Source organism: Adiantum capillus-veneris, chromosome 18 (assembly GCF_014529385.1).
Source record: "Adiantum capillus-veneris isolate H3 chromosome 18, ASM1452938v2, whole genome shotgun sequence".
Taxonomy (NCBI): Eukaryota; Viridiplantae; Streptophyta; class Polypodiopsida; order Polypodiales; family Pteridaceae; genus Adiantum; species Adiantum capillus-veneris.
The window spans coordinates 105,539,252-105,552,947 of NC_140948.1; the positions used below are offsets into that span (position 1 = coordinate 105,539,252).

Here is a 13,696-nt window from a genome sequence, read left to right on the forward strand (position 1 = left end):
ATTGAGTGTTGCTTGAATGCTGACTTGGTGGTAAGTTAGTCACAAAATCCATAGAGATATCCTGGAAAGGTCCCTCGGGAATAGGCAGCGGAAGCAAGAGGCCTTGCTGCTTACCCCGAGGAGCTTTCACTTTTTGACAAATAGTGCAATGTGTGACATAACTAAACACATCTTTTCGCATTTTAGGCCAATAGAAAAACCGTTCAATCTTTTTCAATGTGGTGTTCATACCATAGTTACCCGGAACGCGGAACAGGAATGGCAACGGGATCCCCGCGGAACGGGGGAACGGCTAAGGGTCCGGAACGGGAACGTCGCGGAACGGGAGGTATAAAAAACACCCAAATAGTGCAATTTTTAGCTCCTTGTGTTAAAATACAAGGAGTATTAGAGTGCTTTGACTCTAATACTCACAAAAAACTCGTTTTGAAGACCATTCAACCTTGCTATGACTAGATGATGTGAGAGAGAGAGAGAAAGTGGGAGGGAGAGGAAGAGAGCTTGAAGGCTTGAAGCCTTGAGCCTTGAGAGAGTAGAGAGAGAGAGAGAGAGAGAGTGGGAGGGAGAGGAAGAGAGCTTGAAGGCTTGAAGCCTTGAGCCTTGAGAGAGTGAGTCTTGAGAGGGAGAGATCTTGAGAGTGAGAGGGAGAGAGCTTGAGCCTTGAGGATTAGCTTGTGAAGAGAAAGGGGGAGGGGGGTGCATTTTATAAGTCCTTGAGGCCTTGCACACTTTCAAAAGAAGCCCAAACATTTACTTCAATTTTTTCAATTTTTGTTTGTAGCTGTTGGCCGTTCCAGGGGCATTCCGGAACGGTCCGGGGGCGTTTCGGAACGTTCCGGAACGGCCGTTCCGGTTTGCATTGGCCACCCGGAACGTCAGACATTCCGGGACGTTCCGAAACGTTTGGGAAGGGAACTGCCCCCCGGAACGCTGGAACGGGGGCTAGGGGGCGTTCCCCGGTAACTATGGTTCATACCCCTGTGTCCACCCATGAGAGAGTCATATGCATCATGCAATATGGCTAGCCTGAGAGAGGGCAACACACATAGACGCTGACGAAAAAATAACAATCCATCACGAATGAGATAGTTGTTGGGCCCTTGGGAAGCAAGGGCCTGCAACCAATACTTACCAAACTCCAAATCTGCATATTGATTCTTCATGCTGTCAAAAGACTCACCCTGTATAGAAAATATGGTTCTCGACTCAAGAGCCAAAATCTGTCCTTTGCGACTCAACGCATCTGCAACAGGGTTAGCTTTTCCAAGCACATACTCAATCAAACCTCCAAATTGCTCAAAAAATTGTGACCACCGCGCTTGGCGATCACTCCAATGTGCACTAGGCATAGACTTGAGCCACTTGAGGGCTTGATGATCTGTGCGCACTGTAAACTCTCTACCATACTAAAAATGCTTCCAATGCTTAAAGAGAGTGAATGACAGACAAAAGTTCTTTATCATAAACTGAATAATTCTTTTTTGCACTATTGAGCTTCCGGCTAAGGAAAGCTACTGGGCGACCATGCTGCTGAAGCACAGCGCCTATGGCGACATTGCTCGCATCCGTCCATACTCAAAGGGATCATCCCAAGAGGCAAGGATAAGACACGGTGCTTTTGTCACCGCAACCTTGAGAGCTGCGAAAGCCTCAATGGCTGCCTCGGGCAAGTCTCCACACTGACGACGAGTCTTTACCCCTTTCAAAACATCAGTCATAGGTACAGCAATGCGTGCAAAATTCTCTATGTGCGAACTATATCCTTGATATAACCCAAGAAAAGAACGCATATCATATGCAGTTTTGGGCAAATCCCAATTACGAACCTGTTCCACCTTCGCGGGGTCTAGCTTGGAGCCATCTGCAGAAATGATATAACCCAGATAAGTGACTTCAGTAAGAAAAAATTCAGACTTCTAGCTGCAATGTACAACTGACACTCATCCAAACGAGTTAGTACCCTTTCAACATCTCTTTCATGTTGTTCACACGATGCAGAAAAAATGAGAATATCATCTAAAAAGATGAACACACATACACCTACCATGTCGCCGAAACGACCTACCATGAGACAATTGAATGTACCCACGGCTCCTGTCAATCCAAAAGGCATAACAATATACTCCCATTGCCCTCGCTCGGTGCGAAAGGCAGTCTTGAAAATGTCGCCTTTGAATACCCATATCTGATGGTATCCACTTTTGAGATCGACCTTGCTGAAAACCTTTGCCCCATTGAGTCTATCGAGGATATACTCAATGCGAGACATAGGAAATTTGTTCTTGACGGTCATATTGTTTAATGCCCTGTAATCAACACACAAACGAGACGAACCATCCTTCTTGCGAACGAACAAAATAGGGGCACCAAAAGGACTTACACTAGGACGTATGAATCCTCTACCCACCAACTCCGTGAGTTGTCGCTCTAACTCTTCCTCCTGTGACTTGTTCAAACGGTAGGGAGCCTTACAGAACGGCTACGCTCCATCCATAAGCTCGATGCGGGGGTCCTCCGGCCGCTCTGGTGGGAGACGAGGTGAAAGATCATTCTGCAAAAAGAGATGTGTAAATTTCGTAAACAACTCCGAATACTTACCTGGAGCCTGAATGCTCTGGGAAACTAGGGCAGCATAAATGAATGCCGCGTGTGCTCCTCGTCGTAATTCACGCTTTACCTGAACATGCGAGATGAGAGGCAAAGAATGCAAGCCCTCCTTAGCACGAATGATGAGGGGGGAATCTATTTTGGCATGCAAAGTGAGAGTGAGAGCCTCCCAATCAACGAGAGGGTTCAGTTCACGAAACCATTTCATGCCTAAAATCATATCACATCCTGAGAGAGGAGACACAAGAAATTTCCTACGAAAAGAAGCTTGCTGAACGGTAAACATCACATCAAGGCACTCCTTCGTGATGAGAGAGTCCATCCCAGGAACGAAGCCAAAAACCTCGATAGGAGATTTCTGACTAACCTCTAGGCGGGCTCTCTCAACAAGAGGGGGACTAATCACATCATGCATACTGCCTGGATCAAACAATATGATAAAACGATGTCCTTTTACATGACCATAACACTTCATGAGAGATTAATCAATGTGTGTGTCAGAGTCATGAGAAGATGCAGGTTGTGTTGTGACAGAGTTTGTGGTTGTTGTGGGTGCCTTTGGTTCTTTAGGTGGGACTGTCTTAGGACATCTTTTCTTAATGTGACCCTTAATGTGACATTGAAAACATCTTCCTTCTTTAGCATAAATCACTTGTTCTTCCACCGTGATGTATCCTCCTATAATTCCTTGAGAAGCTTTTTCATCAGGGGGTAGCTTAGGTTTTGCAGGTGCTTTAGCTTTACCCTTAGATTCATTGTGAGAGTTCTTTTCCGAGGAATTAGAGGAAGAAGGGCTAGAAGAATTACCGTTCTTGCCGTTCTGTGTGTTCTTAGAATTCTGAGATGTCCCTTGAGAAGACTTGTTCTCCTTAGGCTTTCCCTTGTTGTGCTTCATCTCTTGGGCGAGAGCGATTGCTACCGCCTTGTTGAGATCCGCGGGGTCAAAGACTTCAACATCAAACTTGATGTATTCGTCTAACCCAAAGAGAAAAGCCTCTTTGCGCTCATCATCCGACTTGCGTAGTTGAGTGCCTAGCTGCAAAACACGGTTAGAAAAAGACATGACTCGCATACCATGTTGCTTGAGATTACGCCAATCCTCTTTCAAGCGTGCAAGGTATTGAGGTGGCATAAACCGCGCCTTGAGCTTGTCTTGGAAATCAGCCCAACTAAGAGAGGGGCGTGAAATCGTCGGCTGCCTCTAGGTGCGCAGCTAGCTGTGCCTCTTGCCATGCATGGTACCAATTGATGGCATCACCGGCAAGGTACATAGCTGCCGTCAAAACTTTGCTATTTCCTGTTTTTTAGTTGTCGCAAAATAAGCATTAAATTGATGCGACCAAGAATGAATCACCGTAGCATCCATCTTACCATCATACTTACTGAAAGTCAACTTTTCGGTGACTAGGTTGTTGGAATCCGCATCGTCGCTTGCACCACTAGAGGAACTCCCACGATCTTTGGGTGGTTCGGTCTTCGAGGCTAGCATGTGGGAAAGAAATTCTTGATGGCGAATCTCCCTTTGAGCTTCTCTTTCATCGCGCTCGCTTTCGAAAGCAAGCCGATTTTCTTCTTGTTTTGCAGCAAGAGCAATGCGCTCACGTTCTTGAGCAAGGCGATTGTCATCGCGCTCGCGGTCCTTGGCTTCTTGTGCTTCTGCCTTGCTTGCGAGTTGTGCCAATGCAACTCGATTCGTTTCTTGTTGTTGTGCCATCATGTCCAACATCGATTTGACCATCATCTCCATAGGAGTGAGGACAACTCGTGGCGTAGATGGCGAAGGGGGAGGGTTGGAAAAATCTCCTGGTGGGGAGAATCCTTCGTCGCCTCTCTCATGCTCATCACCTGAATGCGAAGTATCCATGCCGCTTCGGGTGACGACCATGCACTAGGGTCTTTGGTTCTTAAGTCCACAAGGAACTTGGTTCTTGAGGGTCTTGAGGTTCTTGAGGTTTCCTTTTGCTTGCAAATCGCGTTGGAGAAGGATCTTCTCTTCACCCGAGTTCTACCCTTTTCTGCGGGCGCACCCCTTGGCGGCCTTGCGCTCACACCAAGGTTGCTTTTTCCCACCTCACGTCGATCGGCCGGCCGCTAAGTGCACGGTCCGCTCTCGATGAGTGAAAAGAGACACAAGGGGAAGCTGGACAAGCTCTTCTTTCTTGGGATTCCTGTCACTCTTCAACAAAACATGATTAAAAATCGCCACGCCCAAGTAAACTTGGGTTCGTGCGATCACAACAAGCAAAAAAATTCTTGTGGTTCTTGTGGTTCTTTCCTTGAGTAATGCAGAACACTTCCAAAGCTCTGATACCAATCTAAGGTGCAGCGGAATGAATGTTGTATTTTCTCAAGATTAGTGATCTTTACTGCTCAAGGTTCCTTTTAGTTCTTAGAGAAAGAGAGAGCTTTCCGTCTTATAGAGAGTGTGGTGATCACGAACAAAGTGAGTGGATCTAGTGCGTGCAAGTGAATGAGACTGAGAGAAGGAGAGAGAAGAGATACGACACCGAGAGGTTGTAAAACCCTCCTCCGAAGGCCCCACTCTCGTCGGCGAGAGTGGTCTACTTGATTGCACGAAAGAGTACAATGCGAATGCAAAGGACTGATGCTGTTGGACTATGCCGGTGACGACGACGGTGATGACGACGATGGTGATGTCGACGGCTTCGTGGTGGCTGAAATTGGGACTGTTTTTGTCGCTGAAAATGGACTGTTCTTGTGGACTTATGGCTGAATCTGAGTGCTGGCAAAAACGCTAGGTTTAGAGTTCTCTGAGGCTGTGTTTTTGGGGATAAACCTTGGCTGAGAAAACGCTGATACAGCAGGGTTTTTATTGCTGCAAAATTGACTGTTTTGCAAGGGCCAAATCACACTTACTGCCTGTGGATCTTCTGCTGCAACTGAGGTTGAAAAACGATGCTGCTGCTGACAGTTTTCCCTGCGTTAGTGTTGCTGATTTGCTGCAGATTTGCCCTGCTTCCTAGCGTTAGTAAATGCAGGGTACGACTGCCAATGGAATAGCAAAACGCTGGTTATGCTGAGGATGGCTTGGCGTTAGTGTTTGGTGAAGGAAACGTTGAATCTGCCTGTTTGCTGGCGATGGCTCCAAGAGGGGAAAACGCTAGCACTGCAAGAGAAGAGGGCGACACCAAAGGGGCTGAGGATGCGGGGGAAATGGCCTCACCAAGGTTGGAGAGGTTCTTGTTGAGAGGGAGGAACACATGCTGCTTGGGGAAGCCTGTTGTGCTCTCTGCTCATCTGCCAATTAATGCTAACTTGGGTTTGCTTATAAATTAACTTACCCAATTTGCCCTACTGACTACCTGTTAGGTGCAGAGGAATGAATGTTGTATTTTCTCAAGATTAGTGATCTTTATTGCTCAAGGTTCCTTTTAGTTCTTAGGGAAAGAGAGAGCTTTCCGTCTTGTAGAGTGTTGTGGTCACGAACAAAGTGGGTGGATATTGTGCGTGCAAGTGAATGAGACTGAGAGAAGGAGAGAGAAGAGATATGACACCAGAGACGACGTAAAACCCTCCTCTGAAGGCCCCACTCTCGTCGGCGAGAGTGGTTTATTCTTTGATTGCACAAAGGTGTACAATGCGTATGCAATGGACTATGCAACTTGGTCTATGCCGACGAGGACGACGGTGACGACGACGACGACGACGATGGCTGAAATCTGAGATCTTCTTATCACTGAATTTCGGGACTGTTTCGGTGGCTGAAAATGACTGTTTTGGCTGCGTTTTCTTGGCTGAAAAATGAGGTTTCTTAGGGCTGAAAACTGATGGTCTTTACGGGCTGAATCTGCTACACTTTAGGTGAATATTGCCGGTCTTAATTTGCTGCTGAAATCCAAAAACGCCAGGGGCTGAAATTGGTCCTTCTGTCGCCGGGGTTCTGCAAATGCAAAAACGCTAGGCTGATTTGTTGTGTCGTGATGACGCCGGGGCTGATCTGCTGTGCACAGATGGCCAGGGCTGATCTGATGCAAAAACGCTAGGTCTTCTGTGGAGAAAACGCCAGAGTAGTCACGGGGGTTGGTCTTGCTGAGAAGTTGCCTATTGAGCAAGGTGCTCCTGCTGCCTCTTCTCCCATTTAATGCTAACTTGGGTTTGCTTATATAGAAACTTAGCAAAATTGCCCTACCTACTTTTGTAGGAAAGTCACTTAAAAATAATAAGTGAAAATCCCAATAAATAGGAAAATAGGCTAAATGCACTGAAAAATTCCCCTAACTGATGCTAATGGATTCTAATGGGAATTCCGATGGTCATGCTGTGTGCAACCGGAGGATATGCATCTATGCTAAGTGACTGGGCATGCACGGTCTACGAATAGACTCACAAAAGTGCCCGATCACTGCTATTCTAAACTGATCCGACTGACTGAACCCTGCTGTGGTGTAGCTTGTCCACGGACACATAGGGTTGGGATGTGTCATGTGACATCCCCTCCTTTTCAAAGTGAGGTACTGGTACCGAACTGTATGGCGTCGAGGGAGATCGCCAACAGCATCCGGAATCCTGGAAGGGACTCTTCGTCGGCCCACTCTGATGTGTGGGTCATGCGGTACTTGAACTTCATAAAGGTCTGCAATGCTTGCTTCTTTGGGCCGCGCCGAAAGCGACTCAAAGTCTTCTGAATCTCCTTTCTTGATTCAACTTCGTCTAGAGTCGTGCTTCTTTCGTCTTCAAGAATCTCCATGGCTAAAAATTCCTGAAACCATCTCCAACACAAAACCATAAACATACCCATTCCATGTATAGTGAAGGAAAAAAATCTTGTCTTCTCTAAAGACTGTGTATGCAATGTAGATGAACATAGAGACGGAGTTACAACCCGTTCATCAAACACATGCAAACAATGCGGTCGAATCTTTTGTGTTTGATCGAAATCAATCAATTGTGGCAAATCACAATGGAAATGCCCATGCGTGGTGCTCATACTTTCATGTGCTCTTTCGGAAACTGTGTCATGCCACGGAAGAAACATGGAATGTGACTTCCTGACATACGAACTTTTCAACTTTTCATGAACAATCCGCATACATTCGTACTCATCCATGAAAGAAACGTGCTCAACATACAGTATGTCATGCCTAGGAAAAGGGATCACATAACGATGCTGACTAAAATACAGGAAACCTTCACGAATGAAACACTCGAACAATGCGTGCGTACGAATCATGCGAACACATAATACTTCCTGTGATGGTTCTTTATACCAAGGCTCGAGAGCCAAGATCGCTTCTTCGGGATCTATCAAATTGTCTTGTGGGGGATCTGTGGACCTCGACTCGAAAGCCAAGATCGATTCGAGGTGATTGATCGAATCTACAACGAGGTTAGCTTCGCTAGAAAAAGCATCAACTAACACATCATCCTTGTGAGCAATCACATCCTCTTCATGCAACTCATCATGCTTGTGAGAAATCACATCTTGATCATGCAAATCATCATGCTTGTCATTGTCATCCAAATCATTATGCAAATCATTGGCATCCAAATCATCATGCTTATCATTGTGCTTCAAATCATCATGCAAATCATTATCATTCAATTCATCATGCTTCTCATCATGCAATTCCTGTGTGTCATGCTGTGGAGAAGAAGAGACTGAGAGAGTCTCCTTTTTCCGATTATGTTGCATTTGTGCCTGAGCTTGAGAAAAGAGTCGCAATAACTCTTGCATTTATGCTTTGTTCTCGCGATAAAATTCTGCTTCTATGGCTGCCCTTCTTTCTTGGTACTTACGCTCGATGGCTGCCATATCTTCTTCGTAGGCTTTTCTTTCTGCATTTCTGGCTTCTCGTATCAACTTCCTTTCCAGAAACATCTGCTCCAACTCCTCCATAGGAGTTAGTGCAATCCTTGTCGTAGATGGGGAAGGGTCGGAAAAACCTCCTGGTGGGGAAAATTCTTCTTCGCCTCTCTCATGCTCATCACCTCCAAGCGAAGCATCCATTCCGCTTCGAGTGATGACCATTCTCCAATCGTGGGTTCTTGTGGGTTCTTGAGTTCACGAGGAACTTGAGTTCTTGGGGTTCTTGAGTTCACGAGGAACTTGGGTTCTTGGGGTTCTTGAGTTCACGAGGAACTTGGGTTCTTGGGGGTCTTGGGTTCTTAAGGTTCTTGAGGTTCTTGTGTTCTTTCGCTTGCAAATCGTGTTGGAGAAAGATCTTCTCTTCACCCGAGTTCTACCCTTTTCTGCGAGCGCACCCCTTGGCGGCCTTGCGCTCACACCAAGGTTGCTTTTTCCCACCTCATGTCGATTGGCCGGCCGCTAAGTGCACGGTCCGCTCTCAATGAGTGAAAAGAGACACAAGGGGAGGCTCGACAAGCCCTTCTTTCTTGGGATTCCTGTCACTCTTCCAACAAAACACGATTAGGAATCGCCACGCCCAAGTAAACTTGGGTTCGTGCGATCGCATCAAGCAAAAAAAATTCTTGTGGTTCTTGTGGTTCTTTCCTTAAGTAATGCAGAACACTTCCAAAGCTCTGATACCAATGTTAGGTGCAGCGGAATGAATGTTGTATTTTCTCAAGATTAGTGATCTTTATTGCTCAAGGTTCCTTTTAGTTCTTAGGGAAAGAGAGAGCTTTCCGTCTTGTAGAGTGTTGTGGTCACAAACAAAGTGAGTGGATATTGTACGTGCAAGTGAATGAGACTGAGAGAAGGAGAGAGAAGAGATACGACACCAAAGACGTTGTAAAACCCTCCTCCGAAGGTCCCATTCTCGTCGGCGAGAGTGGTCTATTCTTTGATTGCACAAAGGTGTACAATGCGTATGCAATGGACTATGCAACTTGTCTATGCCGATGACGACGACAGTGACGACGACGACGACGATGGCTGAAATCTGAGATCTTCTAATCGCTGAATTTCGGGACTGTTTCGGTGGCTGAAAATGACTGTTTTGGCTGCGTTTTCTTGGCTGAAAAATGAGGTTTCTTAGGGCTGAAAACTGATGGTCTTTACGGGCTGAATCTGCTATACTTTAGGTGAATATTGCCGGTCTTAATTTGCTGCTGAAATCCAAAAACGCCAGGGCTGAAATTGGTCCTTCTGTCGCCGGGGTTCTGCAAATGCAAAAACGCTAGGCTGATTTGCTGTGTTGTGATGATGCCGGGGCTGATCTGCTGTGCACAGATCGCCAGGGCTGATCTGATGCAAAAACGCTAGGTCTTCTGTGGAGAAAACGCCAGAGTAGTCGCGGGGGTTGGTCTTGCTGAGAAGTTGCCTATTGAGCAAGGTGCTCCTGCTGCCTCTTCTCCCATTTAGTGCTAACTTGGGTTTGCTTATATAGAAACTTAGCAAAATTGCCCTACCTACTTTTGTAGGAAAGTCACTTAAAAATAATAAGTGAAAATCCCAATAAATAGGAAAATAGGCTAAATGCACTGGAAAATTCCCCTAACTGATGCTAATGGATTCTGATGGGAATTCCGATGGTCATGCTATGTGCAACCGGAGGATATGCATCTATGCTAAGTGACTGGGCATGCACGGTCTACGAATAGACTCACAAAAGTGCCAGATCACTGCTATTCTAAACTGATCGGACTGACTGAACCCTACTGTGGTGTAGCTTGTCCACGGACACATAGGGTTGGGATGTGTCACGTGACACTACCCAACAAAAGTCACTTAATAAATAAGTGAAAAATGTCAAAAATAGGGAATAATGGGATAAAGTCATCTGAAAAATCCCCAAACTGACTCTGATGGAATCTGATGGAAATGCTTATGCTTATGCAAGGTGCAACCAAAGGATATGCATCTACACTGAGTGACTGGGCAGATCACTTCTAATCTAACTTGACTGGACTTGACGGAAACCCTGCTATGGTGTAGCTTGTCCACGGACACATAGGCTAAGCTTGAGAGAGACATAGAGCTTTATTTTTAAAGTTGCTTTATTTTTAATGGGCAGCTTTTGGGACAGTTTTTGGGGCTCTGCTTTTAGCATCCCTTGTAAATCTATAAAAGAGTAGTTTGGCCTCCCACTTCTCAGAGCATGTGGACGCAGAGTCTGAGAGTGAGACCCAATCACTCCCTCGTACTTTGAGCAATACAAAAAGAAATACCGAAAGGGACGCCAGTCTTTGGGGCCAATATCTCTTGGCACGAAACTCAGCCAGGCCAGTGTCGAATCCAATTGTGAACTATTTTGAAGTGAATTTCTGTCGTGTCGTGGTAGATTCTTGACTTGGAGTGTCCAAGTCTGTTACAATGTCATCCATGAAAATAAAAACACACGTCAATCATGTCTCCAAAACGACCTACCATGAGACTATTGAACGTACCCACGGCACCTGTCAATCCAAAAGGCATAACAGCATACTCCCATTGCCCTCGCTCTATGCATAAAGCCATCTTGTAGATGTCACCCTTGAATACCCTTACTTGATGGTACCCACTTTTGAGATCGACTTGCTGAAAACCTTCACCTATCGAGGATACACTCAATGCGAGGCATCGAAAACTTGTTCTTCACGGTCATCTTGTTGAGTGCCCTGTAATCTATAAGGAAGACCTTGGCACACTTATAACAAACCCCTAGCCTATTTAAAAGCAATTACACAAAAAGCATTGGCTCCCAAAAGTTGCTGACTCAAAATCTAGCGCCCCCGGGGCCTTCCATAAATCGCGGGCTAGTCCAACGCAAATTGCAGAAAATTCGTGCACCACTGCCATGTCAGCATCTCCATACGATTTTGGTCCTACTTCTTTATTTTTAAGGTTTTGGGTCCCTTGGCAAAATTCTCTCTAGGGCTTAAAAATCCTAACTCTAATTATTTTTTAGGCTTCTCTATCACCTTTAGTAAGTTGATAAGAAATTTTGATTCTCGTTGTTAGAGTTTAGGCCATTCCGCCCGGTCTACCAGTTAGGCCAAGCCACGTCATCACTTTGTGACACAGTTCTTCCCGTTCCCTCGCTGAGATCGAAGTGCTCATCATCTTCCCGGAGTCAAATAGTCGGTGGACATAGTCCTCTGTCTGATTCACAGCTAGAACCGCAAAAAAGGATCGAGATCCTTCGTAAGAGAAGAATCACCTGAGCTTTAATACGACTAAAATAAGATTGGATATCCAAGCGAGAAATCAATTGCAACACACGAGTGGAAACTGCAACAACTGAACTTGAATAGAGAGAGAGAGAGAGAGTCCACACGAAGCGGCAAAGTTCCGCTTCCAAATGCACTAGCCCCACAAACTCGAGGCCCTAACAATATTTCTTTCTTTATTGCTTGTTCACAAAAATACAACTCCCGAGGGTCCTTCTCTCTACAAGCTCTCACGCCTTCTCCATTAAAAAATGACACCCTACACACTCGTTCCATTACGTAGGGCCTTGAAAGCAAAGCCCCTCAAAATCAACAGGTTCTAAAAGCTCTTACCCAAAAACTAGCGCCCAAAAATCCTTGTGCAAAAAGCTGGGCTGTCCCTACAAGCTGCCACGTAAGCATGTCGCTGCCACCTCAGCAAATCAGTGCAAATTAGCGGCTAGTAGGTGTAGGGTGGCCAACCCACAGCAAAGGGCTAGTGCACGTGTGATGAGAAGCCTGTAAGGAGGAGGGTAGGGTGGCCAACCCACAACGAAGGGCTAGTGCATTTGTGATGAGAAGCCTGTACGGAGGAGGAAAAGCATCTCAAAGCTGAACATAATCTCTTTTTCCGTGAGAGAAAAACAACTGCTAATGCTTGCAAAAAAATAAGATTGCAATTTAAATGCTCACAAGCATGTTTGTAAAAAAATTGACGACATATTCAAGATAAGTGATCCTCCTTGGACTATGCTAGAACTTCAACTTTGTAACTATACAAGCTGAGGCAAGTTTTAGTAAGCCAATAGTAAGCATTAAAGACAGTTACCTTGATAAGTTGAGTCAGGCCATCTCTTTGTTTAGGTATAATCAGAATGTGTGTCGGTGCTTGCGGGGATATGTCCCTGAATGCATAAACCTTGAGAAGGAAAATTCAAAGTATCTGTCAAATTGAGCGGCAAATATTACTACCCATACCCACAAGGTCCAGGCCTTACCAAATCATCTTCATACACTGCTGTTGACGGAATTTCTTTCTTGAGAATCTTATCAAATCTGCACATGTATCATGGCATGCAGTCAAGAGCAAGAACAAGAACGAAACCAAGGAAACAACACCAAAGTTTAGCCCGGTGCAGAGATCCCTGTATACGTATGTGTGTGAGTTCTTTTCGAAAGAAGGAATCTTGTTGTTGGTTTGGGCGGGGGGGGGGGGGGGGGGGGGGGGGGGGGGGGGGGGGGGGGGGGGGGGGGGGGGGGGGGGGGGGGGGGGGGGGGGGGGCTTACATGGTAGGTGCTCCTGTGTCTCGCAACGGAGCTGCAACTTGAGCAGCTGCTTCTTCGCCATCCGCCATGCTGCTGGCGCCTCGAATGTGGGCGCTCAACACACCCAAGCGCTTCTCCAGCCTTCACCGAGATCACTGCATAAAAATGACGGTGAAATGAAGGGCAATTGGTTTATACACACATTAGCTGCGCGATGGGAAATCCGAATTGGTAAGTGATCTAGGCCTAGGGACGCAAAGCGCGAAGCTTTGAATTACCAACCATGAAAACCTAGGGTAGAGGGGCCAATTTAGTGGACCAGTTCAAAACTGCATCCTTTGTGTTGTGTGCTCCATCCCTAGCAGGTAGGGTGGGCACTTTAAAAACTTGGTGGCAATTGAAAAGTATGAGCCTCTCATTTGAGCAGAAGCTAGTGTTAAAAAAATGTGCACTAATTAGGTCAATCCCTCTTTTAGCTTAGAGAAGGGTTACATCTTCTCCACGTGCTATTCACTCATTTGAGCAGCCTTTTTGAAAGCTAGTGTTAAAAAAATGCCCACTAATTAGGTCAACCCCTATTTTACCTCAGAGGAGGGTTACATCCTCTCCATGTGCTATTCATTCATTGCACTTATTGCACCTAGTTTAAGTGCATGCCTCTCTCTCTCTCTCTCTCTCTCTCTCTCTCTCTCTCTCTCTCTCTCTCTCACACACACACACACACACACACATGCATGCGCCTACTAACAGTAGCAAACATAAACAACAACAA

At 45.9% G+C, this 13,696-nt stretch overlaps 1 protein-coding gene across 3 annotated transcripts in view; it reads right to left on the reverse strand.

Annotated features, from left to right (window-relative positions):
- The window catches only part of LOC147436139 (14 kDa zinc-binding protein-like), a 35,020-nt gene extending 21,884 nt beyond the window's left edge, over positions 1 to 13,136 (reverse strand). Inside the window, exons 1-3 of one of the 3 annotated variants that reach the window (XM_086489049.1) lie at positions 12,946 to 13,135; positions 12,657 to 12,714; positions 12,488 to 12,563 (exon numbers count right to left, since the gene is read on the reverse strand). In XM_086489049.1, coding sequence (XP_086345175.1) covers positions 12,488 to 12,563; positions 12,657 to 12,714; positions 12,946 to 13,006 — 195 coding nt within the window. In that variant the 5' untranslated portion in view covers positions 13,007 to 13,135. Of the gene's footprint in view, positions 1 to 12,487; positions 12,578 to 12,656; positions 12,715 to 12,945 lie in introns of all 3 variants that reach the window. The other 2 variants (XM_086489047.1, XM_086489050.1) reach the window with 2 other exon arrangements.
- Positions 13,137 to 13,696: the final 560 nt, after the last annotated feature.